Source organism: Choloepus didactylus, chromosome 10 (assembly GCF_015220235.1).
Source record: "Choloepus didactylus isolate mChoDid1 chromosome 10, mChoDid1.pri, whole genome shotgun sequence".
NCBI classification, from domain to species: domain Eukaryota; kingdom Metazoa; phylum Chordata; class Mammalia; order Pilosa; family Megalonychidae; genus Choloepus; species Choloepus didactylus.
The window spans coordinates 87,555,863-87,581,275 of record NC_051316.1 but is presented as its reverse complement, the minus strand read 5'-3'; the positions used below and the strand labels follow the sequence as shown (position 1 = coordinate 87,581,275).

Below are 25,413 nucleotides of genomic sequence, written 5' to 3'. Positions count from 1 at the left end.
TCTCAGAAAGTTAAGATGTTCTCTAAATTGATTTCTATCTACATAGAGATCCATGGGGTCTGTAAAGCATGAAAAATCTAAACCCTAATTACATATTCTATTTTGTGGTTCTCAAACTGTGGTTCCTAGACCAACAGCATCAGCTGGAAACAGGTTAGAAATGCAACTTTGGAGGCCCCCACCCTAGACTTATGAAATTAGAAACTCTCGGGGCTGTTTTTTAACAAGCTCTCCAGAAGATTCTGATGCTTGCTAGAATTTGAGCACCACTTTCCATGTTCTCTGCCAGAAGGTAAGGGCTTGGGGAAAACAGTGGACAGACCCAGTGGAGGTGATAAAAGAAAGACTCAAACCCTCCCAAGAGGGAGAGAGGGTGAGATGGGGTAGGCTAGGGGATAGCTTGAAGCCTCACCATAGAATGAGAGTTGCACTTCATGACTGGAATAAAGTCAGGACTAACTAATATTTTATTATAGCAGGTGATTGTAATGCCCAGTGAAAGGACAATGGAAAGCCTGATTTTGCCCTAGGAGCACTGGCCCATTGTCTTGAATGCTCCTGAAAGGCTGGGAGAAGCAGGGATAAGAACCTGATTCTACAATGGCCTAGGATATAAATACAAACTTGCAGTCTGCCTCTACCCACTGTACTCAATGGGAAACAATGTCAAGTAGACTTAATACATAGTTTTCTTATCCTTCAGGTTAGAAAATCAAGGATGACTGATTACCCCATCATGGACCAAGTAGTCCCTAAAATTATCCCAGTATTGTGGAAAGAGTATTTATGACTATGATTTTCTTAGTTTAAGCCACTCAGATCAAGAGAGAATACAGTTCTGTAAGCACAGCTTCCATGTCATTTTTGAGATGCAACTAGTTATACATAATGTTCCACCAATGTACATATGTGTCATGATTTGAATACCTGTTTCAGATTGATATTCTAAATAGTTACTAGTTTTAAAAGCAGCATATAACAGCTATAAACCAAAAATAGCTAATTCCTAGGGAAAAAAAAAAAGTCTAGGATGAGAAAGCACTTATGCATTAGAGGACAATTCTAAAAACATTACTGGCCTTAAACACATTAGCAGAGGTTTTTCAACTTTTTCACACTGCCATTAAAAGTTTTATCTAATCATAGTGTAAAGTGGCAATACACTTCTCTTACAAAGTAAATATATGACAATCTGCAATCACAATGTTCTCCATAGTTTGCATGCAGTAATTCTCACTGAATTATCAAACAGTATATAGCACAGAGGTTAGGCTATGAAATCACACAGACCTAGGTATGAGTCTAGCTCTGAAACTTACTAGTTATATAACTTTAGGTAAATTAATCTGAGCCTTAGTTTCATCTGTAAAATGGGAATAATAACAGTATCTACCTATAAGAATGCTGTAAGGATTAAATAATGCCTGTGAAGCCCTAAGCCTGGAACTCAGCACATAGTAAGCAGCAAGAAGAATGTGCCCCCAGAGCTGTTCACATCCTAATCTCCAGAAACGGAATATATTATGTTACATGGCAAAGGGGAGTTAAGGTTGCCAATTAATTGACCTTAAACTGGGGACATTATCCTGGATTACGCAGTGGGCCCAATATAAGAACAAGGGTCCTTATAAGTGAAAGAGAAAGACAAGGGAGTATCTGAGTCAGAGAGAGAGATCTGATGATGCTACACTGCTGACTTTGAAAGTGGAGGAAGGGGCCATGAGCAAGCAACACAGGCAGCCTTTAGAAGCTGGAAAATGCAAGGAAACTCGTTTTCCCATAGAGCCCCCAGAAGTAACACAGCCCTGTCGACACCTTGATTTTAGCCCGGTGAGACCCATTTGCGACTTCTGACCTCCAGAACTCTGAAGTAATACATTTGTGTTAAGCCATTAAATTTGTGGTAATTTGTTACAGCAACAACAAAAACTAATACAAAGCATTAATTCATTAGTATTACTGCCTGCCAAATGATTATTTGCTTTTAAATAAAAAATATATTTTTAAATAGCCCAAAATATATTGGTCACTGAGCAAAGTGAAATTGTGATAAGTAGTCCTATGGTATAAATCAGTTTGTCTATGTGATTCATTTCACAAAATAATTTTAATTAAAAGGGTTTCACTCTTTTTTTTCAATGACATAAAAAAATGAAAGTCCCAAATATGATTGTCATTTTTCTGGTGAATGAAAATAGTAGGGTAAAATGAACCATTAATCACACTGTTAAATAATGCAAGAAAATGTCATTCTAGGGAACACTGTGAAAAAATGACATGTTTTAAGTTTATCTGTATGAAAACCAATCATTGTATACAGCTTGATAAACAATAAAAATTAATCAACTATGCTTCCTCTTGATATAAATACATTTTTCACTGAATAAATAATTTATAAAATTCTAAAAAACAGAATTCATACTGAGTAAACTAGTAAATGGTGGAACATTAGGCAGTATATGTGAACTGATCAGATCTTAGTAAATGTGTTTTTAGTGCAGTGGTCTTCACAAAATGAACTGTGGGTGTATCAGCAGAAGCACAAGGAGATTCCTGGAGGTGCAGGGAGAAAAATCTGAATTTTTATTGTTTTTATCTCATGCTTTTAAAATTTCTGTTTCCTGTGTGTTTTATAATGTACACAATAGATTAGTACAAGAGTGTATATATAATTTATAAATAATCAAAGTTTGGGGTATATTTTCAAATTTTTTTCTGATATGGGCTGCACAATCAAAAAGGCTTAAGAGTATCACCAACAAAAACCACCAAGCCACTGCCTCTGTCACAGCATCATGCTTGATTCTGGTCTAAAAATGTACAGCTAGAAGGTTTAAACAACAGTTTTCAAACTACTACTCAATGCACATTTGCAAACAACTTTTTAAATAGGTTAACCACACACACAAAGTGTGTCAAATGTTTGAAAGTACTGTTTATTTTTTAAAGCAAATTATGAGGTAGACTTAGAATATTCAGTTCATATTCATATATTAATATAAAGGTTTATTAGAGCCTTAAAATTTATGTAGGTATGTATGTAGATAAAATAAATTCACCTATAATTCCACATTCATCCATTTGAAAGACTCAAAATAATTCAATCCAAAAGGTAAAAGCCAACTATATTTTTAGGAAGCATTTCTAGTTCTAAAATGAAGAACATCTTATCTATCAAAGTTTATAAGAGGGAGTTTGTAGCTTTTATTAAAATTTTAGCTTTTATAAGTTACTTTACTAAATCATCTACTTTGTAGCTAGTTCTCAATGAATGTGAATATCTTTACAAGAAGGTAGGTAAAAGATATTATATCCCTAATTATTTTGTTTCCACAATGTCAAAATGATAACATCTAAGCAGGATCAGAAGTGCAAAATAAAACTATGGGCCGCTTATTCAAGAAATTTGTAAGAATTTCAAGATGGCTACAGCAGAGTATTACACCAAGAGCAGGGCCCTTCTAAGAACAGGGCCCTATATGATTGTGCAGGTGGCATACCCATGAAGCCAGCCCTGCATCTAAGTCTATTTCAAATACAGCTATGAATACCAAGATCTTAGTCATCTTTGGCCCTTGAGTTCCTAATACTGGGTTAAGTATATGGTAAGGTTCAAATTTTTGTTTAAAGAAAAATTGAGTCTTATTTTGCAGTTTCCCAAATCAATGAAAAATGATTAGATATCTATAGTCAGAACAAATCTTACCCTGATGAATACAATCTGTTCATTATAATAATAAATAATGGATTCTAGTACTGAACAACTTGCATACCACATTCTGGCTTCATGGGAACTTGAGGCCACATATGGTGAAGGTTCATTTGATTGATTCAACAAATATTTATTGAACAACTACTCTGTGTCAGGTCCTGTACCAAGCACTGGGGATACAAGAATAAATAACATAGTGTCTGCCCTCAAGGAGCTTACAGTCTAGAATAAGAATTTACAGAATCTCAGAACGTAGTGAGATACACTTCCTGTGTGTCTACTCCAGAATTTCCTGAAAATGTGAATCTAAAATTTTCCAGAAAGCACAGTTTAGAAATGGAAGACGCAGTAAAATTTAAAAGAAAATTCAAATATTCAACCTTTAATGTAAAGACCATGGAATCTGAATGAGCAAGAAACTTAGGAAAGCTGAAAATTCTACCTATTTTAAAGACTTTGAATCAGATTGAAATTTTTTAAATTATTTTATTATCTCTGGTTGACACTTTCACTTAATAGTGATATTTACATACACATACATGTTGGGTGTGTGTGTGTGTATGTGAGATATGTTCCTTGGGGCTTTTGACACAACTCATATTTCTATCAGTAATTCATTCACAACCAAAGAGAGCAGCCTAAAGGTAAATCTGAGCCTTTCCTTTTGAAAATGATTTCCATTATTATATGAATGGGAAAATTTTTTAGGACATTATTTAGAATCACCTTTTGGATATAAATTTTGGCACAATCTTATTCTGCAATAAGACTAAACTGTGTTGTAACAAAATGTGTTAAATTAAGCATATACTTTTGTGGTTATTGACAAAATACTCTTAGGTCTATCTGGATTTTCTTTTTGTTGTTTTCTGCCCCCTGTACTCTTCCTCTCATTTTTTAAAAGTACGAAAGCCTCCTGTGCAAATACAGAGCTTTGTTGTTGTTTGCTGCACTTTTAACAGCATCCTTAGTCTGTAGTATTTTATTTCATTGCAAGTGGAAAATCACAGCCTAGGCTTAACTGGGAGCCTCTATTATCCAAAAGGTTGCTGTGAACTCGTAAGAAAAGTTATAAGCAATCAAAAAGAGCTATTTCAAAGACTGTGCTCAGAATTCGTCCAGCTCTTACTTTAGCCACTCTAATAGGCTTGGTTATCTCATGTCCCAGCAGATGAAAACAGCGCTTTAGAAGGAAGTGGGGAGTCTGTTAGAGGCAAGCATATTGATAGTGTGGTAGGAGACTAAACAAACAACCTAGCAGATATATATACACACATATATGTATGTATATATATATATATATATATATATATATATATATATATATACACACACACAAAACTAAAACTTTTTTTTTTTAAACACAGTAATCTGGGCAAATGGCTGTACATACCTCAGGGCTGAGGGATCACTTTATAATAATTGATATTAATAATAACACATTTGTTATAGCCCTTTACATTTTATGAAGTGTTTTACATACATTAGAGCTTACTGGATATTTGTAATAACACATTATGAATATAACTTTAACTTTTCATCATGAAAAACTGAATTATACTAAGCATACTATTTAAGAAGGTAGGTATACTAACATATCTGAAAGATTTTCATCAAAAATAACTACAAGTTTTAAATTTTGGCACTTAAGAAATATACATTAGGTATCCAAAAATTCATATATATGGTTTCTTTCATGACCAACACAGAGTGCTACTGAATGAATTTTTACAGCACTCGGTGACTGCTGGTCGTTAAATGGGGATGATTGTCATGTAAGTTATCAGACTATTTCTGTTAACACAAGCTTAACAGATACTTATGGATGCCAATATCTATTCTGACTAATATGGGAAACACTAAACTTCTGAAAGATTCTCACTGTGTTTTCTCTTTATTGCACTTTCTAGAGAACAAAACGTTACTAATGACATGATGTGATCTCGGTTCTAGAGTGAAACATACCCCTGACATAGGAGTAAGGAGCATGCGATTTACCTTTTCCTTGCTTGTTTGCCTACAATTTTTGGTACAGCCTTTTTTCAGGGATATAACAAGAAGAAATGACAAAATACATGTGCTTTGGGTTTCTGAGTAAAAAAGACCACATACATTTTTAAAAGACTAAAATAGAGGTCTCTTCTGTTTTAGCCACTTCATTTTCACAATGAAAATAAGTGACCACTGTACCTTCGGTTTTCCTAATTCATTTAACATAGCATTGCCATAAAAACACTGCTCTGCAGAAAGCTTTTAAAAACAAGAAAACAATTTATACTAAAAAGCCTTTTATTTTTACATTTACCATTTATCATGAATAAAAATGACTGAATAAAATTTAGAGTAAAAAAACACCAGATTAGACTTTAAACTCCAAGTGAAATGGAATCTTGAAACAATAAAATGTAATTTCCTTGATTAATACCCCTGATGACTTTTTGATCATGATCATACCTCAAGGAGGATAAAGATTACTGTTTTGCTGTTTGCTGGCTGTTAATTTTTAATTTTCATGTGTGGTTCTATAATTAGACAAGGCTATTTATCCATTTTTCTTTTATGTTTTTACAGCTACCTATCCTGCTTGAGGTTTTTTAGTTAGCAATGGACTATATGTAAGTCCTGCAGTTTGTCGTATTAATTCTCATGGAAATTTTCAATCTTATAAATATTCTTTATATGGTGCAGAAGGTAAGCCAGCGCTATAATAAAGAACTTCCAAAGAATGCTAAATAAACCAATTATAACAGGCCAATTTACCATTTTTACAATTAAAGGGCAAAATGGCAGAGTAGAAAGCACAGGCTTTGGACTCAAACAAACAGATCTGGGTTTGGATCCCAGTACTGCTATCCACTGCCAGCTCTGGGACTGAGGGCAAGTCACTTAACGTTTCTGAACCTCCATTTCTTCCAGCGAAAACTGGGGTATTTCCACCTACCTTGCAAGGCTTCTGTGAGGGTCAGTACTAAGGTAGGCACATTACTTGAGACATAAAAGAACTCTGTAACGGTTAGAGAATATTGGCTAAATTTATATTTGGGCAACACATGGGACCAGCATCTGACATGGAACCCCCTCCAAAGGGGATGCGATCTGTGGATCCTTCTTTTAAATATCAGTATGCTCACTGTACTTAGTAGCTTCTTTTTAATGATAACATATGATTGGGTGGTTTTTCCTCTAAAACTTTTTCTTTAAATATGTGTTTTTTAAAAAGTTTATGGCAAACCTATGTTTTCACTGTGCTTTGTGGTCATTTTTGGTATGATAAAAATTTCCAATTTTTAAAATATCAGTGGTAACATTATTTAATTTTTAAAATTTGTCTTAGAGCTAACATTATTCCAATCTCTATATATGTGTGTGAATGGCTGTTTAGAAGGTCCTACAAAGAAAAGTCATTTTTATTCATGTAGTTGGGTTGCTTACACATTTCTGTAAGATTTATAATACTTTTCTCAGCATCTATTTTTATGCCTTCCTTTTTCAATCTATTGGCCAGTTTAAGGGTATTCACAGTAATATACAAGTTAAAGACAGAAAAAGTGTTCATAAGTCATTGTTTTAACAGCCAGCATAATACAGTAGAAATTGCCCTGAGCAAGGAATTAGGAGACTTGAATTCAAGTCCTGGCTCTACCACTAACTTTGCAGGGTGCCCTTGGGCAAGTCACTTAAGTTCTCTCATTTGTCAATAATAGGATTGATTCCATTTTAAGTTATTTTCTACCTCTAAAATTGCTTTCATTTACTTTTTATTTTTTAAATAATCAAAACACCTTCTGGGAGTTGTATTAAGCACCAGATGGGTATAGAACTATTTACTGCCTTAAGGTAGTGTTTTTTAAACAGTGATCCAGGGACCATCTTAATAAAGATTATTTGGGGTTCCTGTTAAAAGTACAACTTCTGCCCTCTCTCCCGCGTTGAATCAGTATCTCCTATGGTGAGGGCCAGTTTCTGCATTTTTCACAAGCTCCTCAATGATTATTATGCACCGTAATATTTGAGAACTACTGGTCTAAGAGAATGTAATTTAAAAGGGAAAGGCTAGTGTATGGCTTAAATCATTCTAGCCTATGGCAAATTCCTTCTAAATACAATGCCATTCAATGTGGAGGGGGGAAATGGAAGAAAAGCTGCTTATCAGCAGAACAGTCAGCCTTGCCTTTGACCCCTGCTTGATGCTTTTTACTTGTGTTCCATAACAAAACACAAAAAAAGGTCTTCATTTCAGCACTTAGTCTTTACATCCAGTCACTGACTACCATAGTTACGACAACAGCTTGCAAAGAGGACTGCAGTTTTCTCCATACTAATAGTAAAAGATTTGAACTTGAGTAAAACTCTTTACTCATCATTCTCCTTCCATTCCAACTGTAACATGTCATCCTGTGTGATTCAAATAATCTGGCAGAGAAAACACAGAAAATCTAAGTCATATTGTTCTTATCACTGTGTGGTCAGATATTGTACGAATCCTCAATGAACAAATCCACTTAGGTATAAAAGAAACGACCAAAGCCCATTTCTTACCCCCCTTTCCTTTCTCATTCTGTTGATGGGAACAAAACACCAAGTAAGAACACACACTAGTGATTTTAAGTCCATAAAAGGAAAGCAAATTATAAAGAGAGGTGGCAATATTTTTTCTAGAATTTCACAACAAACAAAACCCCTCTTACTGTCAAAAATCTGTGTAAGTTTAACAGGAAACTTAGAAGACATTTTGTTGCAAGACTAACAGTCTGAGAATGCCATTATCTGTGCTTATTATATAGAAATATAACAGCAACTTTAAAAGGCCAAGTATATTGATAAGTGAAGATGAAATTTCTGTTCCAACAGAAGATATGCCAAAATCAGGCTTCTGGTTTTTATTCAATACTGGTGTAATGGGTTTCTCCTACCCCAATCCAAACTCCTGCCAATTACCCACAAAATTCACAACAAGAAAAAAAAGAGAGAGAGAGAGAGAGGGAGATAAAGGAATAAAGACAGAAACTTGATAAGAGCTACCATGCAAAATGACTGGAGGAACTGGAGTTCAGTGGCACAGGATCAGCAGGAGCAGAGGAATGCTGAAAAAGATGATGCTGCATAGAGTCTAACTTGGAGCTGCCCGTATAATGCTGGACGACCAAGTACTCAGGTCACAGATGTGTTCATGGACCCATAAGAACCAGGATCTTGACCCAAACTTATACAATCTTCTAAAAAGAAAATACTTCACCTAAATTGAAGTAATTCATAAGTCAAATACAAGAGGAGTTCCTTATTTGATGTAAATTGTGCCTAAAACTTTGGCTGATACAAAGAAACACGTCCACTAAGGCACCCTGAGGCAATCTGACAATGTGTTGGAGAGAACTTTGTTGTCAGTACCACATCATTATGAGAGTACAGAGAACGGATCACCCGCAGGGGACTGGCTTCTTTGGGCAAACAGTCAACCAGTTCACTACACTGTTTGTCAAATCCCAACAAGCGGATCCCATAGCCATGTGGAGAAGAAATCATTCGTCCGTCAGGGCTGAAACAAAGTTCTTTGATATAACCCCTGCCTACATTGGCTTCTTCAATGTAATGAGTCAGTCGCAGAGAACAACGAGGTGAGACAGGTCGCACAGGAGCTCCTTCTTGGAATTCATAGACACAAGTCCACTAGGGGGAAAGAAGAGATAAACCAAAGTTATAGAGCCCTGAATAGTGCTTTATGTATTCCATATAGTTTTTAATAAAGCTCAACAGAATGCCATAGCCACAGAATTGTAGGAAATCAATCATATTTATGTCACCACCCTCCTAACTAACAAAACTTGTAGATTCCACACAGTTTTGTCTTCATAAGCTGAGGCTATTCTGTGCCCTGACACTTCAAAGCGCTTTGTTCCCTGAGGCTGCCTGTGACTTCTGCAGTGACACATTCACTTTTTTGAGGGCAAGAACAAACCCTGATATTTTAAAAATTCCTAGGGAACATCCAAGCCCTAGAATATCTCTCCTCCTATACCCTTCAAAGGCTTTTCTTCTTTCCTTTGACTTATGGACTCTAAATAGCCAGTGAGATCCTTAGAAGACTCTTGCTTTCCAGAGTGATGAGAATCATAAAATCATTTAAAACTAATGATTTAGCCCTTCTCTTTCCCAGAAATTTCCCCTGGCTTTTAAAAAGAGAAAATTATAATACTCAATTTGCTTAGGAAAACCTCATAATTCAATCAGCTTAGCTGAAACATCTCAGTCCTATGTTTCCTAGACAAGATTTTTTTTTGTTTTTGTTTTTTTTTAGAGTGAGATGAAGGAGGCAAGAACCAAGAAGCTGGGCATAATATAAGCTCATGATGACCTTTAAAGAACTTCCCAGCTTGCCCTACCTAGGAAAGCAGAGAGGAAGAAGAGTTTGGAAAGGATAAAGATACCATGAAGCAACAGAGGACAGAGTTGGGACTGTCAAGAGGCACGAACACTGACAGTATGCCCTTGTGGGAAGTAATCAGTCCAGTGATCAGCCTAAGGTCTGCACACATGGCAGTGACAGTTTCGAAGGCGGAACTTTGCTGCTCGTACCTCCTGATCATCAGTGTTGCTTGAGCACCGAAGAAGAGTGGCCCAGCCTTTTGGGTGCAGCTGTAAGGATGTGATGCAGTTTCCACGGTCTCTCTCACCAGGAACTTCAGGGGTTAAGACTTCAAGACTATTTCGTGGTGAAACTCCTGAGATAAAAGAAAATGAGATTTGTATTATCAAAGGACTAAGGCAATTCATCAAAGTTTTGATTTTTGGCATTAATGTCCCATGCCTTCATTCTTTAGTCTGCCCCTTATGCTACCACATGTAAAGAATATGACACCCCTCAATGTATGGGTTTTGAGTGTCTGTGAGATTGGGGGTATGGGGAAAAGGTATGGCTAGAACTCCAAGTCCCTATATCAGGAATCACCAGTGTCCTAGGGCTAAGGCATGAAAAGCTGACTAGGGGTCCTTTTGATTTGGGCTTACATCTCAGAAAGCTCTTCAAATAAGAACCAAAGTTATTTGATATAAAAGAAATATACAAAAGTAAAAGATAACAATTCTCATCTCAGAAGACCTTGTGCTCTCCAGTCCAAGGAAGGAAATACTTGAAAGCCTTGAGAACTGCCTTTAAATAAATGAAAGGCTATTTTATGTGTGCAAGGCCCCTAAGGACAGGACTATAAACAAAAAAAATAGGCCTGTAATTCTGGAGGTGGGGGTGACATAAGAGGTATGTCAAAACAAGGGACCATTTCATTCTACTTCACCCCCAATGAAAGTGACTGCTGTAGGAAGCCACTGTTACTAATGGGAATAGGTCATATCCCTCAGGTGTGTGGAGAACCTCTTCATAGACAGAAAGCAGCTTAGAAATTTAATATCAAGAGAAATATTTCAACACTTCTTTGCCTGTGGGAGGAGTTGTTTTGAAGGTAAGGAGCTTCCCCTCTCACATCCTTTGTGAATTATTTCTTGGGCTAATGTATTATCTTTTTAAAGATTTACTTTAGATTACTGCAACTTTGAGTAATTTGAGTAACTTTGTGAGCTCTAAATAACATTGTTACAACTCAAACTATACCTACATCACAATAACAATTTTACATGTTAAACAATTTTAGAGAAAAACAAACCCCTATTCCAAGAATTAACTTTGAAAACATAACAAAAGCAGAAAAGAAACCCATTCTAAATACAAATAGCTAAGCAGTGGCTTTCTAGTTGTACTCCCTGGAAGTTCCTTAGGAGCTGGCAAAAGTGGGGAACAAAAAAGAGGCAGGAATGCAGATGGGTGGGGAAGACTGGAGAGGGTCAAAAGCCTTCTCAGTTTCACTTGAACCAGAACAGCTCCACTGTTATTTGTGCTTAATCCCTAAGATTCCACAGCAGATTTCATGTCAAAATCAAGTTCTAATGCTGAAATGAGTTTCTGTTCTATACAGTTATTATATCTGCCAAAGGATGGTGCTATCATACTCTGACACTTGAAGACCCGGGATTTCCGACATTCAGAGCAACTTAACCTATAAACCCCACCTTCTCCAAGCCTTCTTCCTCTTTCCACCCCTTTGATTTTTTTTTTAAATTCAATTTTATTGAGATATATTCACATACCATACATACCCTGCAGTCATATCATACAAAGCGTACTATCAATTATTCACAGTACCACTGTAGTTGTGCAGTCATCACCAAAATTAATTCTTGAACATTTTCATTACTACACACACACAAATAATAAGAATAAAAATTAAAGTGGAAAAGAACAATTGAAGTAAAAAAGAACATTGGGTGCCTTTTTTTTTTTTTTTTTTGCCCCCATTTTTCTACTCATCCATCCATACACTGGACAAAGGGGAGTGTGGTCCATATGGCTTTCCCAATCACATTGTCATCCCTCATAAGCTACATTTTTATATAATCGTCTTCAAGATTCATGAGTTCTGGGTAGTAGTTTGACAGTTTCAGGTATTTACTGCTAGCTACTCCACTTCACTAGAACCTAAAAAGGGTTGTCTATATTGTCCATAAGAGTGCCCACCAGAGTGACCTCTCAGCTCCTTTTGGAATCTCTCTGCCACTGAAGCTTATTTTACTTCCTTTCACATCCCCCTTTCGGTCAAGAAGATGTTCTCCATCCCACGATGCCGGGTCTGGATTCCTCCCCAGGAGTCATATTCCACATTGCCAGAGAGATTTACACCCCTGGGTGTCAGATTCCACATAGGGGCCACCCCTTTGACTTTATTCCTCTTTCTGCCTAGGTTCCCCACACATCATCTCTTCCTCCATTCCCAACTGTCTATAATGTGAAACTGCTGAATATCTGCTTTTGCGTTTACCACTGGCCAACAACAAGCAAGCATGTTAATTATTCTATTCTTATTAAGTTTCTTTTTGTTGCAGATGGCTTAATTAATCACTGAAGATTTTTCACAGTGACTACTTGCTTGTTTCCCATGGCCACGGTAGAAGGTGAAGAGCAGGTAGGACCTATGAAAGAAGTTTCTGTTTACAAATCAAAGGATAAATGATACATCTCTAGGCATAAATTTTTAAATTCAAGGAGAAGCTTTTAACTTTAAAGTGAATCATCATGGTCTTCAATATCCAGAGGAAAGTGAATAGGCCACAGGTTAAGAAAGGCTCTCAAACTATTCTACTGGCATAAGTAGTTATTCAAGACAATTAATTATGCATTTACTGAACACCTACCAGATGACGCCACCTAGAGAGAACACAAATTGGAAGTCTCAGGTATAGTCCCTGCCTTAACTATCGAGGTAGGAGACTTGTCAACCTCCAAAAGGTAATCCTAAATGACAAAAACAAACAAAAAAACCCACAAAACATATCTCACCATTAATACTCAGTCCACAAAGAGGAGGACAAACAATAAATACTGTAAGAGTTTAAGTATGGATTAATATGAAGAGGGAAGGTGGGTGGAATTTGCATGAGTAGAAAGTATTTTAAACAGGAAGTGGGAGGGATAGGCTGGGAAGTTGGGTCTACCGGAGTGACTGGGGAAAAACTGGCAAAAGCAGAGTGGGGCCAGATTTGTAGCTCACTTTACTCCACAACCCTCTGAGACTGCCAGGCATTACAGAGATAAGGAAATGGCAGAGCAAAAAGCCTACAGGGCTGGAACCAGGCAATTTTCACAAGTATCTGATAAATTCATCCTCTTAAATTTACACAGAACTTTCACATACATAATTTCAATTAACTTTTACAACTTTGACTGGAATCTACATTTCCCAACTACTTCCTCTCCAAAGCAGACAAAGTCCAGAAAATAAAACCAACAAAAATTTAAGCTCAAGATATTCAACCCTAGAGACTCTGAGTAGTTTTTAGAAAATGATGATTGAGGGACAATGAATGGCCTCATCTCTACTGGCTTTTATTTTTATGGATTAAAACCAAACCAAAGAAACCTATTTGTATGTTACCACAGTAAAAATTTAAAAAGAAAAAAAGAAAGAAAAGAAAGCTATTGGGGGGAAATCTGTTGTTACAGAATTATAAAATCCAACTTTTAACCTACCTTCTCTTTGAGAGGCTCGTGGCATATGTTTCTCAGTAGATAAACTGGAATCACTATGATGACAAGGTGAACCAGAAACTCTAGGACCAGATGAACTTGATGAAGTAGTCAGATCTTCAAAATACAAAAAGTTCTCACATAAACCTAGCATAACTCTGATAGTATCTCTTAACTTTTGAATCATCTACTTGAACCATACCTTCAAAATCTACCTCAAACATGGTTAAGTTCAAGACTACATAAAACTGGCCTATAAGGACACCTCTTTGATGTGTTCTAAGGCCTAGACCCTTATAAAAATTTTTTATACTAAACATTTCTTTAAGTGAAATAAAAATGAAAAATGAAATGAACATAAGGGCATCTTTGGTTTGCATCATTTATGTCCTGAAATGGAACAAAGAAACTCAATGAAAATGAAAACTGATACTACAATAGGGTCTAAACAACAGGCCCATTACTAGAACATGAATAGATCCTTCTTAAAGCATATCAGAAACCTGTATCATCATTCTTGAAATTATGTGAAAACTATCTTTGAAATGAAATACAAAGCTTTACATTGAAATCTGTGGAAAAATAAAATAAATAAATATCAGACAGTTGAGTTTGATATATTATTCCAAATAGCATCTCTATTTCATCACACTTTTTCAGTGGTCCCACACATCTGTCAGTAATTCTTTTCTTTTAAACAAAATTTTACTCACACACCATACAATCCATCCAAAGTGTACAATCAGTGGCTCCCAGTATAATCACAGAGCTTACATCACCAGAATCAGTTTTAGAACATTTTCATAGCTCCAAAAAGAAAAACCCTTGCCCTTTATACTGCTCCCCACCTCCTCCCCCATTATTGACATGACTTCGATATGTTACCTTTGTTACATTTGATGAAGAACATTATGCTACTACTGTTAACTACAGTCCACAGTTTGCTTTAGGTGCACTTTTTTTCCCTATACCACCCTATTATTAACACCCTGTACTTGTGACATATATTTGTTCTAATTCATGAAAGAATATTCTTGTACTTTTATTAACCACCCTTATCATCCACAACAGAGTTCACTGGGTCACACAATCCCTTATTCATCCTCTAGCTTTCCTTCTAGTAATATACCCGATCCTAAACTTCCCCTTTCAACCACAATGACACACAAGATTCAGCGCTGTTATTTACACACACGATAATGTGCTACCATCAACTCTATCCATTTCCAAACATTTACAATCAACTTTATTAAAAAATTACAGACAAATTAAACGTTAAGTTCCGTGGGTAATTCTTATTATCTAACTTCCTGTGACTGATGTTATTTAGTATCAGAACTACCCTTTAGAAGACAGAAAACCTTCTTGTTTTGTATTGTTTTCCAGTCAAAAAAGTCTAACTAGACATTCTACATCACTATTTCTTACTAATCTAAAAAGATTATCAGTGGTTAAACTAAAATAAGGCAATTCTGAATTTAAAGGAATTATAATCACATATTTATGAAATCACTTGCTTGCAACTAAGTTAATAAAACTTCAACTTCTACTTTTAGTTTTGAAATTGGGCAACTGCAGTACATGTATGCCTGCACATTCCCAAAAGAGTCATCAAGAATTGCCCTCTTGCACACAGGAGAAAGACTGTTATTCCAACCATTTGAAGCTGCCTTTTAATAGCAATTTATGAACATTTTCTGGTGTTAAGTCTTTTTGTTCTGGGTTCTTGTTCATAAGGACAATAATATAAATGATGGATATGTTCCCAGACCAGCCCCCTTTATCCCAAAGATAGATGAAATATAGTCTCTTTATCATATAATGTGATAAAATATAATACCTAAGTTCTGAGCTGAGTCACAAGTTCATGTAAGTCTAATGTAATCAGCAACAGAAGGGAGAGGGCTTTAAAAGATGGTGGTTAGTGGGTCATGAGATAAGATGGCACCAGTTAGTTACCTGTGTCTCAACATCTGGAAGTCTAGGATAAAGGACAAACTTAAAGCTAAAACTCTATATTGACCATAACTTAAAAGCTCTGCTGGACTCTAGGAGGACTTAAATACATAGATACAATTTTGGGCCATCACTAATTTTTAAGGTAGTGATGAAGCACTGATGAAAGATTTGCTGGTTAAAAGAGAGCTTAAAAAAATATTTTTAGAGTTAATAGTTCTTCTTCTTAGCCCATTGTGTTACAAGGCACAAATTAATATTATGTAAGTGATACATATGGATTATTATACTTTGGAAAAAAGCTAACACTGAGATTTCAAAAAAAATGCCTGTTAATTTTCTTCCCTTCTTGCTGTCATCTCAAAAATGAAAATACATAATGTCCCTGTGTCTGAGATTCTTTTAGAAACCACTTATTTTTAATCAAAGAAAGAAAGCTTACCTGAATTTGATGTAGTTCTTCGTGCTCTCAAAATAGGATAGCTGCCTACTTCTAATGATTTGGTTAAGTCAAGATCATGCAAAATTAAGAGATATCCAGAGGAAGTTGAGATCAACATTTTGGAACAATCTGGTGTTAATCTCATTCGCATGAGAAAACGTGTGTGAAAGAATTTCTTATGTGGACATCCATCTTCTGTACACCTATGGAAGAAATCAAACACTAGTTATCATAAATATAATGGTTTAGCAATAGTCACTTATTTTTTTTACCCCTCAAACTAGAACTTACAGTCAATGTATATATGGATTTACACAAATGATTACCAATTTTTTTTGCCCATCATTCCTTCTTTCATCTCTGACCTTTTTTTCTTGCTGAAGTATATCCCCAGAATTTTTTTTTATTTAAAAAGTTAGATAAAAAAAAGTATAGTATAATTGACATACAGTAAACTACAGATATTTAAATTATACAGGCTCATAAGTTTTGACACATGTATACATTCATGAAATCATCAACACAACCAAGATAATGGACATACTCATCAGCTCCAAAAGTTTTCACATGTCTTTTTAGAATCCTCCCGCCTCTCCCTACTCCCTCATCCCCTCCTACAGTCCCACTCATGACCCAAGGTAACCAGTAACCCAGAATTTTTAAAAAAAAAAGACTTTGTTGAGGTAAAATCGCTCACTTTTTATTGTTCTGAAATGTTTTTACTTCACTCTTTTTGGATAATGGTTTTAGCTGGGCATATAACTTTAGGCTGATAGTTATTTCTTTCTTCATACTGAACATAATATTCCACTGAGTTCTAGTTTCCACTGTTGCTATTTTTAAGTCTACTATAAGTTTAACTGTTAATTTGGATAATCAGTTTTTTTCCTCTGGCTGTTTTAAGATTTTCTCTTTGATTTTGGAGTACTACAGTTTCACTCCATGTGTAAGTTTGGATTTCTTTTTATTTTTACCTGGGTTCATTTGACTCTCTAAATCTTAAGATTCACGTTAATCTTATATGCTGGAAAATTCTGAGCCATTATTCCAATATTACCTCTTACTCATTTTCTCTGTTCTCAACTTTTGAAGCTCCAAGTAGATGCTTGAGACATTCACATTTGACCCTCCTTATCTCATAGCTACCCTTTCATGTTTTCTATTTCTCCATTTCCATATTTTGCATTCTGGGTAATTTTTCAATGTCTATCTTCCAACGTATTTTTTTTAGTTGCGTCTAACCTATTTGACCTAGCCTATGTTTTCAAAATTTCCAAAGTTGCATTTTTTTTTTTACTTTTTAAAAGTTTTATTTGGTCCTTTTTCAAACCTGCCTGGGTCTTCCTGATAGATTTAATTCCTTGCCAGTTTTTAATCCCCCCTTTTATTTCCTTTTTAAAATTATTTTTAAAATTGTGAGCCATATCATACCTACAGAAAAGTACATAAATAAAACGTATGTAGAGTTTAAAGAAAAAAGAACACCTATCACTTATCAGATTATCAGTACTTCAGAAGTCCTATTTCCTCTGTTGCATCCTATTGTTTCACACAATGTCTTCTCTTATACCTCCAAGAATATTAATACTTGTTTTCTTCTCCCTATGTACTCTCTGCTTCTTCCAAAGAATTTTCCCACTTGCTTGTATTCAGATTTGAAGTTTTTGTCAAATATCTGATTAACTTTGGTTGTCTGCTCATGATTGAGAGTGGGGAACTATAAAGCTGACTGGGAACTCTTGAACTGCATGGGTTTTCTGAGTGGGTCACTTAGTGAGAAGCTCCTAATACCAGCTTTTTCAAAACATCAACTGATAAAAGGCCGAGAATCTCTGCATTCAATATTCAGTATGCATATGGTCACTTAAGCCCCCACCCTCCGATTTTGGTAAGGTACCAAAGGCTTCAACTGTACCTTGTAGCCTTCAATACAGAGATTTTCTATCTTACCCTCTTTATAGAATAAGATTCCAAACTTCTGCTTAAGTGGGAGAAAGTCAATCACCCCCCAGACTGGATTAAGGGAGGAGACATAAATTCTTGAAAAATATTTAAATATTCAATTTTCAATTGAATCCTTACTTTAGCTGCTCCTTCTACTACACAGGTAACCAGGGTTGTGAATTCCTATGGTTTTTGAGGATTCTGTGTAAATTATCCTAAATTCTTTATTTTTCCCCACTGCCAACTAAAGAGTCAGCCTTCTTGGACTTGCTAAGTCAGTTGCCACTCATCTACCTGCTTTTCAGCTTCTAAAATTCATTGTTCTTGCTTCCTTTCCTGTTTCCTCAACTTTGAGTTTATACCCTTTACTTAAAAATTCCCTTATTATAATTTTAGAAGAGTTTTTTCATCCATAGACTTTATGTAAGTCTTCTACAATGACTGAAATTAAGGTTTACAATTTTCTCCATAAAGGTTATACTAATCTTCTGTTGTACTTTATTCCTATGTACCAATAAATTTTTGGCTATTGAAAATGATACATTTAAAATTGCCTTTTTAAATTACTTGTTGTGATGGATGGAAACACTACTTATTTTTATATTTTGATCTTATATCTAGCAATTTTGGTTACCTCTTATTAATTCTGATAATCTGCCTGAAGAATTATGAGAATTTTCTATGTAGACCAGGGGTCGGAACATTTGGCCTATCAGCCAAATCTGGCCCACTGGCAAATTTTATAAATAAAATTTTACTGGAACACAGCCACACCCATTCATTTTTGTATTGTCTATTGCTGCTCAGAGACTATGGCACATAAAGCCTAAAATATTCCTTTTCTGGACCTTTACAGAAATAGTTTGCTAATCTCTGATATAGACAATCATATTATCTGTGAATGATGTTTCATTTTTTCCTTTCCAATCCTTAGATACCTTATTTCTTTTTCTTCCTTCCATTGCACCAACTAAGACCCCACCTTCTCCCCTCCCTCCCCCCAATAACTGGTGAACAGTAATAGTAATAGTAGGCATGTTCTCCTTCCTTCATTTTATAGAGAAAACTTCTAAAGGGTCATCATTTAAAATTGTGCTGTAGGTTTTCAATGCATATTTTTAATGAGTTTCTATTTCTAGTTAATTGTTTTTAACAGCTTTATTGAGGCAAAATTTATAAACCATAAAATTCACTCATTTTAAGTATACAATTAAATGACTTTTAGTAAATTTACAGAGTTGAGCATTCATCAACACAATCCAATTTTAGAACATTTTTATCATCCTAAAAGATCCCTCATGCTCATTAGCAGTTAGTTATTTCCTGTTGCCACCTCCAGCCCCAGGTAATTTACTTTTACTGTCTACAGATTTGCCTTTTCTGGACATTTCTTATAAATGGAATCACACAATAAGCGGTCTCTTACATTTGGCTTCTTTGATTTAGCGTAATGTTTTTGAGGTCCATCCACGTTGTAGCATATGCCAGTACTTTGTTCCTTCTTATTGCCAAACAGTATTCTATTGTATAGATATGCCACATTTTGTTTATTCATTCACCAGTTGATGCATATTTGGATTGGTTCCATTTTTTTGGGCTATTATGAATAATGTTACTATAAACATTCATGTACAAGTCTTTTGTGGATATAAGTCAGTCTTCATTTCTCTTGTGCAGATACCTAGGAGTAGAATTGCTGGGTCACATGGTAAGTCTATGTTTAACATTTTAATAAACTGCCAAACCTTTAAAGTGGCTGCACCAATTTACATTCCCACCAGCAATATATGAGGGTTTCTAAGAGTTATATAGTTTTAGTTTACAGTAAGGTCAAAATCCACTTAAGAGTTATTTTTTGCATATGATGTGAGATAAAGGGTTAAATTCATCTGTTTGCACATAACTATTCAATTATCCAAGCAATATTTGTTGAAAATACTATCCTTTCTCCCACTGAACTGCCTTGACACTACTGTCGAAAATCAGCTGACCATAAATGTTAAGGGTTTATTTTTGGACCCTCAGTTCTGCTCCACTGATTTATATGCACACCTTTAAGCCAGCACCACACTATCTTGATTAGTATGGTTTTGTATTAAAGTTTGAAATTGGGAAGTGTGACTCCTCCAACTTTCTTCTTTTTCAAGACTGTTTTGGTGCTTCTGGATCCTTTTCATTTTCATATACATTTTAGAATCAGCCTGAGAACTTCTGCAAAAAAAAGCAGCTAGAATCTTGATTGCAATGAATCTATAAACTAATTTGCAGAGAATTACTTAATAATATTGGTCTTTCAATTCATGGACATGGAATGTATCTCCATTTATTCACATCTTCTTACATTTCTTTCAGCAATATTTTAGTTTTTAGTGTACAAATCTCATATGAGTTTTGCTAAATTTATTACCAAGTATTTTATTCATTTTGCTGCTATTGTGAATGAAACTGCTTTCTTAATTCATTTTTTGGATTGCTCATTGCTAATACATAAAAACACAATTGATTTTTGTATATTAATCTTATATCTTGGGACCTTGCTGAACTTGTTTATTAGTTCTAGTTTTTTGTGGATTCCTTAAGATTTTCTACATGTAGAATCATGTCTTCTGGAATAAAGAGTTTTACTCCTTCCTTTCCAATTTAGATACCTTTTATTTCTTTTTCTTGCCTAATTGCACCGCCAGTACAATATTTTACCTCCAGTACAATGTTAAAGTGGATACGGTAAGAGCGGATATCCTTGCTTTGTTCCCAATCTTAAGGACAAGGCATTCATTCTTTTAACATTAAGTATGATTTTAGCTGTAGGGTTTTCATAAATGCCCTTTGTCAGGTTGAAGAAGTTCTCTACTATTCTGTTTTACCATGATTGGGTGTTGTATTTTGTCAAATGCTTTTCTGCATCTGCTGGGATGATCATGTAGGTTTTGTTCTTTATTAGTATGATGTATGACATTAACTGATTTTTAGATGTTAAACAAACCTCGTATTCCCAGGATGAATTACATTTGGTTATGACATATACTCCTTCACATATGTTGCTAGATTCAATTTGCTAATATTTCGCTGAGAATTTTTGCATCCATACTCTTGAGGGATATTATTCTGTAGTTTTCTCTTCTTATGATGTCTTTGTCTAGCATTGGTATCACGGTAATACTAGCCTCACATAATGTGTTGGGAAATGTTCTTTCCTCCTATCTTCTGGAAGAGTTTGGGAGGGATTGGTATTATTTATTCTCTTAATTGTTTGATAGAATTCACCAGTGAAGTCATTTGGGCCCGGGCTTTTCATTGTGGGAAATTTTTAAATTATCAATTCAATTTCTTTACTTGCAATAGGTCTGTAAGTCTACAGATTTTCTCTTTTATTTTTTAGTCAGTTTCAGTAATTTGTATCTCTCTAGGAATTTGTTTATCTCACCTATGTTGTCTAATTTGTTGGCATAAAGTTGTTCATAGTATTACCTTATAGTCCTCTACTTTTGTATGGTTGGTAATGATGACCTCTCTTTTGTTTTTGCTTTTAATTATGACTAAATGTTTAATATTATTCAATGTTTTTTATTGCTTGATTAAAATAATGGATTTATTAAATCCATTAATATGATCAAGTATATTAATAGATTTTCAATTGATAAGCCATCTTTTCCTTCCTGAATAAACACAACTTGGTAATGATATTTTGATTAACATTACATGATTCAATTTCCTAATATTTTATTTAGAATATTTGCATTTATAATCAATTATAGATGGGCCTTTCATTTTTTTCCTACTAATATTTTCCTTGTTGAGTTTTGGTATTAATGACATATTAGCTTCATACATGAGGTTAGGAGGACTCCCTCTTTTTCTGGAATCTGAATAGTTTAATAAAATGTTGTTTCTTGCAATATTTTGTAGAAGTCACCTATAAAACTGACAGGCCTGTTGCTTTATCAGTAGTTAGGTTTTAATCTATTGTTTCCATTATTTTAATGGTTATGTTTAGGGTGATGTTCAGAATATTTAAATAGTTGGCACTGTATGAGCACTGGCCAATCAGAATAGATGTGGGTGGTAATGCTGGAGCAGAGTCCTAGAGTAACCCTACTGTGTAAAGGGGACTTACTAATGGATCATGGGGAGATCTTGAGGGAAACATTAGCTATTTACCAATTAGTATGGAAGAAGTTCAGACTTAAACAACCACTTCAGCTGCATGAGTGCATATTATTAAAAATTACCCTGGTGATAGGTCTATTTCAGGTTTTTCATCCTTGGTCAGTTTTGCTAAGGTGTGCTTTTTGACTAAATGGTCAATTTTATCAAAGTTTTCAGGTATATTGGCATTAAACTGGTCTTATTATCTTACTTTATGATATATATTTTTATATCTCCTTTCTCATGGCTAATATTACTTACTTGTGTTTTCTTTTTTTCCTGATGAATGTTACCAGAGAATTGCTTACTCAACTAACTTTTTCAAAGAGAAGGCTTTTAAAAAAATCTTCATTATTGTATTTTTCAATTTCATTAACTTCTGCTTTTATCTCTATCATTTCCATGCATCTAATTTCAATGAGTTTACTACTCTTTTGTTCCTTTTCCAGCTTCTTCATTAATTTTCAACCTATCTTCTAATTTCTCTGATTTCTTCTTTTATTTACTTATTTTTAATTATTGCTTTTTATTAGAGAGGTTGTGGGTTTACAAAACAATATGATTTCTTCTTTGATCCATGAATTGTTTAGTAAGTGAGTTTTTAAGTCTCCAAACATGGGAAGTTTTAGTTCCCATGTTAACTAAATTGTATTGTGGTCAGGAAAAATATCTGTATAAAAACAATTCTTCAATATTTCTTGAAGCCTACATTGGTGGCCCAGTACATGGTCAATTTTTATGGATGTTCTAAGTTTACATCAGAGAATATAATCAACATTTGTTGGGGGTACAATTCTAAATATGCCTAATAGATCAAGCTTACTAATCACATTAAAATCTTCCACAGTCTTACTAATGTTTTGTCTATTTTTCCTATTAGTAAATGAGAAATGTGCTAATATCCTCCACTGAGATGAGATCTTCTCACTTTTTTCTTGTAATTCTGTTCATTTTTGCTTTTCCTGGTTTAAAGCTAAGTTTTTAGGTACATAAAAGATAGAAATTCTTTTATGTTCCAGATGAAATTAACCTTTTAAAGTTGTACCTTTTTTTAATCACTAATAATGCATTTTCCCTTAACGTCTATTTATTTGCTATTAATGTACATACAACTGTTTTCTTTTGGTTTGAATTTGCCTGCTGTATTTTTCCATTCTTTTACTTCTAACCTTTCTGGGTTTGTATATTTTAGTCTTGTCACTTACGAAGAATGTCCAGTTGTTGTTTTTTTTTTTAATCCAATTTAACACTATCTTTTAGCTGGCACTGTAGTCTGTATACATTTATTATGATTATTGATATCTGGATTCATATTTAGAATGCATGTCTACCATATTTTTGTGCTTTCTAATTTGCTTGGCTTTTTTTCCCCCAATGATTCTTTTTTCCCCTTTTCTGCTTCTATTGGATTTATCATTTTCCTATATTTTTAATTCCTAAATTTTAAAAAATGAGTTTATTTCTAAATTTTAACAGGTATGCTTGTTGTAGTCTAAAAGTAATCAATAGTTCTCTATACTTCTTTTAAACAATACGCATAGTTAGAAATCGTTAACTAAGAACATCTCCTCTCTTATTACACGACCTGTGAAAATATTTTAAGAGTATGTTACTGTATTATTGTTTTACCACAGCTAACAATAGATATATTTTAATTATTTCTCAAACTTAAGTTCTTTAAATAATTACTTTCTCTATAAGTAAGACATTTTATTTATAAGGAGACATTTTATTAAAATGTTTCTAACAGAGCCATTATTGACACTTTAGGTTGGACAACTGGTTCATTATACAAACTGTCCTGGTGCAGTGTAAGATGTTTAGAAATTCTGGTCCCTGCCCACTAAATGTCAGTACAAATTCTCCACTCTCCTTCCATCATCGTGACAATCATATTGTCCCTAACATTATTTCCAGTTTTGGAATCAGTACCACCCAACTGAGAACTACTCTTTTGATGCATGAAAATAAAGTACAAAAATTACAAAATAAATAGAATTGAAGGATCAAAGAGTGAAAACATTTCAGTTCCACAAAGGAAATAAAAATATGTTTTGTTTTATTCTTTAAATCCAGGAAACGGGTTTTATAAATCAGTTTTCATGATTAACTATACTGCTTGGTCTCCTTTCCACATAATTTTCCCTAATTTTAAAAATCAGCAATATATAACTAAATGCAAGTAACAAAAGATGGAATCACCTACTGTTTTTCCCAAAGCCAATTTCTTTCACCTAAAGAAATATGAAAGCTAGGACAGAATATTGCATTTGTATACCAGTGTTAAGACATTTTTTTGTGTTCATAATCCCAACAAGGTCTCCTATTCACAAACCTGTTAGTGTCCCAAATAATGACATTTCCATCAAATCCTGATGTTACTAAGAGTCTTGTATTAGTATCATATTCGATGTTCTTCACCCAGCTAGTGTGACCATGTAAAGTGCATACTTTAGTGTTCAATTTTCTCAGATCCCACAGAGCTATTGTAGTGTCATCAGAGCACGTAGCAAACAGCCGATTATCAAGAAATCTACAAAAGGAGAAAAGAAAAACTCATTCATTTAATCTCTTATTAAAGAAAACTTGATTTGAGAAATAGTCTCCATATTGCTTTTAATCAAGAAAGAGAAAAATGCACTACAAAGATTCTGAAACATAATCAATCAATACTAAGTATAATTCACATCATCAGAGGGCATTATGATTTAATGAGGGCCACACTGCTATAGGATCCATTTGTTTTATGTTACTGATTTTTACTTGGAACTGGAAACAGGAGTGAGTGTTTGGAGAAATGCTAGAAGGAAAAAAAAGAGCTTTAGAATGTGTATAAGAAACACAAATGGTGAGGGACAATTTAATTAGCGACAGAGGAGATTTTGAAGATTTGAATGCTGAGGGAGACATGTTAAGCGTAAAGGGTTCAAAATTATTAGAAATGTTTATTTTGCTACATGTAATACCTCTTTCTACTTAGAACACATTTACATACAAAAATTGCTATTCAAATTGCTATCTATTAATTCAAGGGCATTCCCCAAGTCACCTCACTTAGCAATATTTTTTTAGGATTAGTCAAGATTATGGAATGGAATTAATTTAAATACTGTATTACTCAACTTTTTAGTGTTTTACACTAAT

The 25,413-nt window shown here is 34.4% G+C and overlaps 1 protein-coding gene across 1 annotated transcript in view; it reads right to left on the bottom strand.

Moving 5' to 3' along the window:
- Window positions 1-4,178: 4,178 nt before the first annotated feature.
- DCAF10 (DDB1 and CUL4 associated factor 10) overlaps window positions 4,179-25,413 on the bottom strand; it is a 42,834-nt gene continuing 21,599 nt past the window's right edge. Inside the window, exons 3-7 of the mRNA XM_037798204.1 lie at window positions 24,605-24,802; window positions 16,180-16,382; window positions 13,785-13,898; window positions 10,286-10,431; window positions 4,179-9,379 (exon numbers count right to left, since the gene is read on the bottom strand). Of these exons, the coding sequence (XP_037654132.1) occupies window positions 9,011-9,379; window positions 10,286-10,431; window positions 13,785-13,898; window positions 16,180-16,382; window positions 24,605-24,802 (1,030 nt within the window). The 3' untranslated portion in view covers window positions 4,179-9,010. The remainder of the gene's footprint in view (window positions 9,380-10,285; window positions 10,432-13,784; window positions 13,899-16,179; window positions 16,383-24,604; window positions 24,803-25,413) is intronic.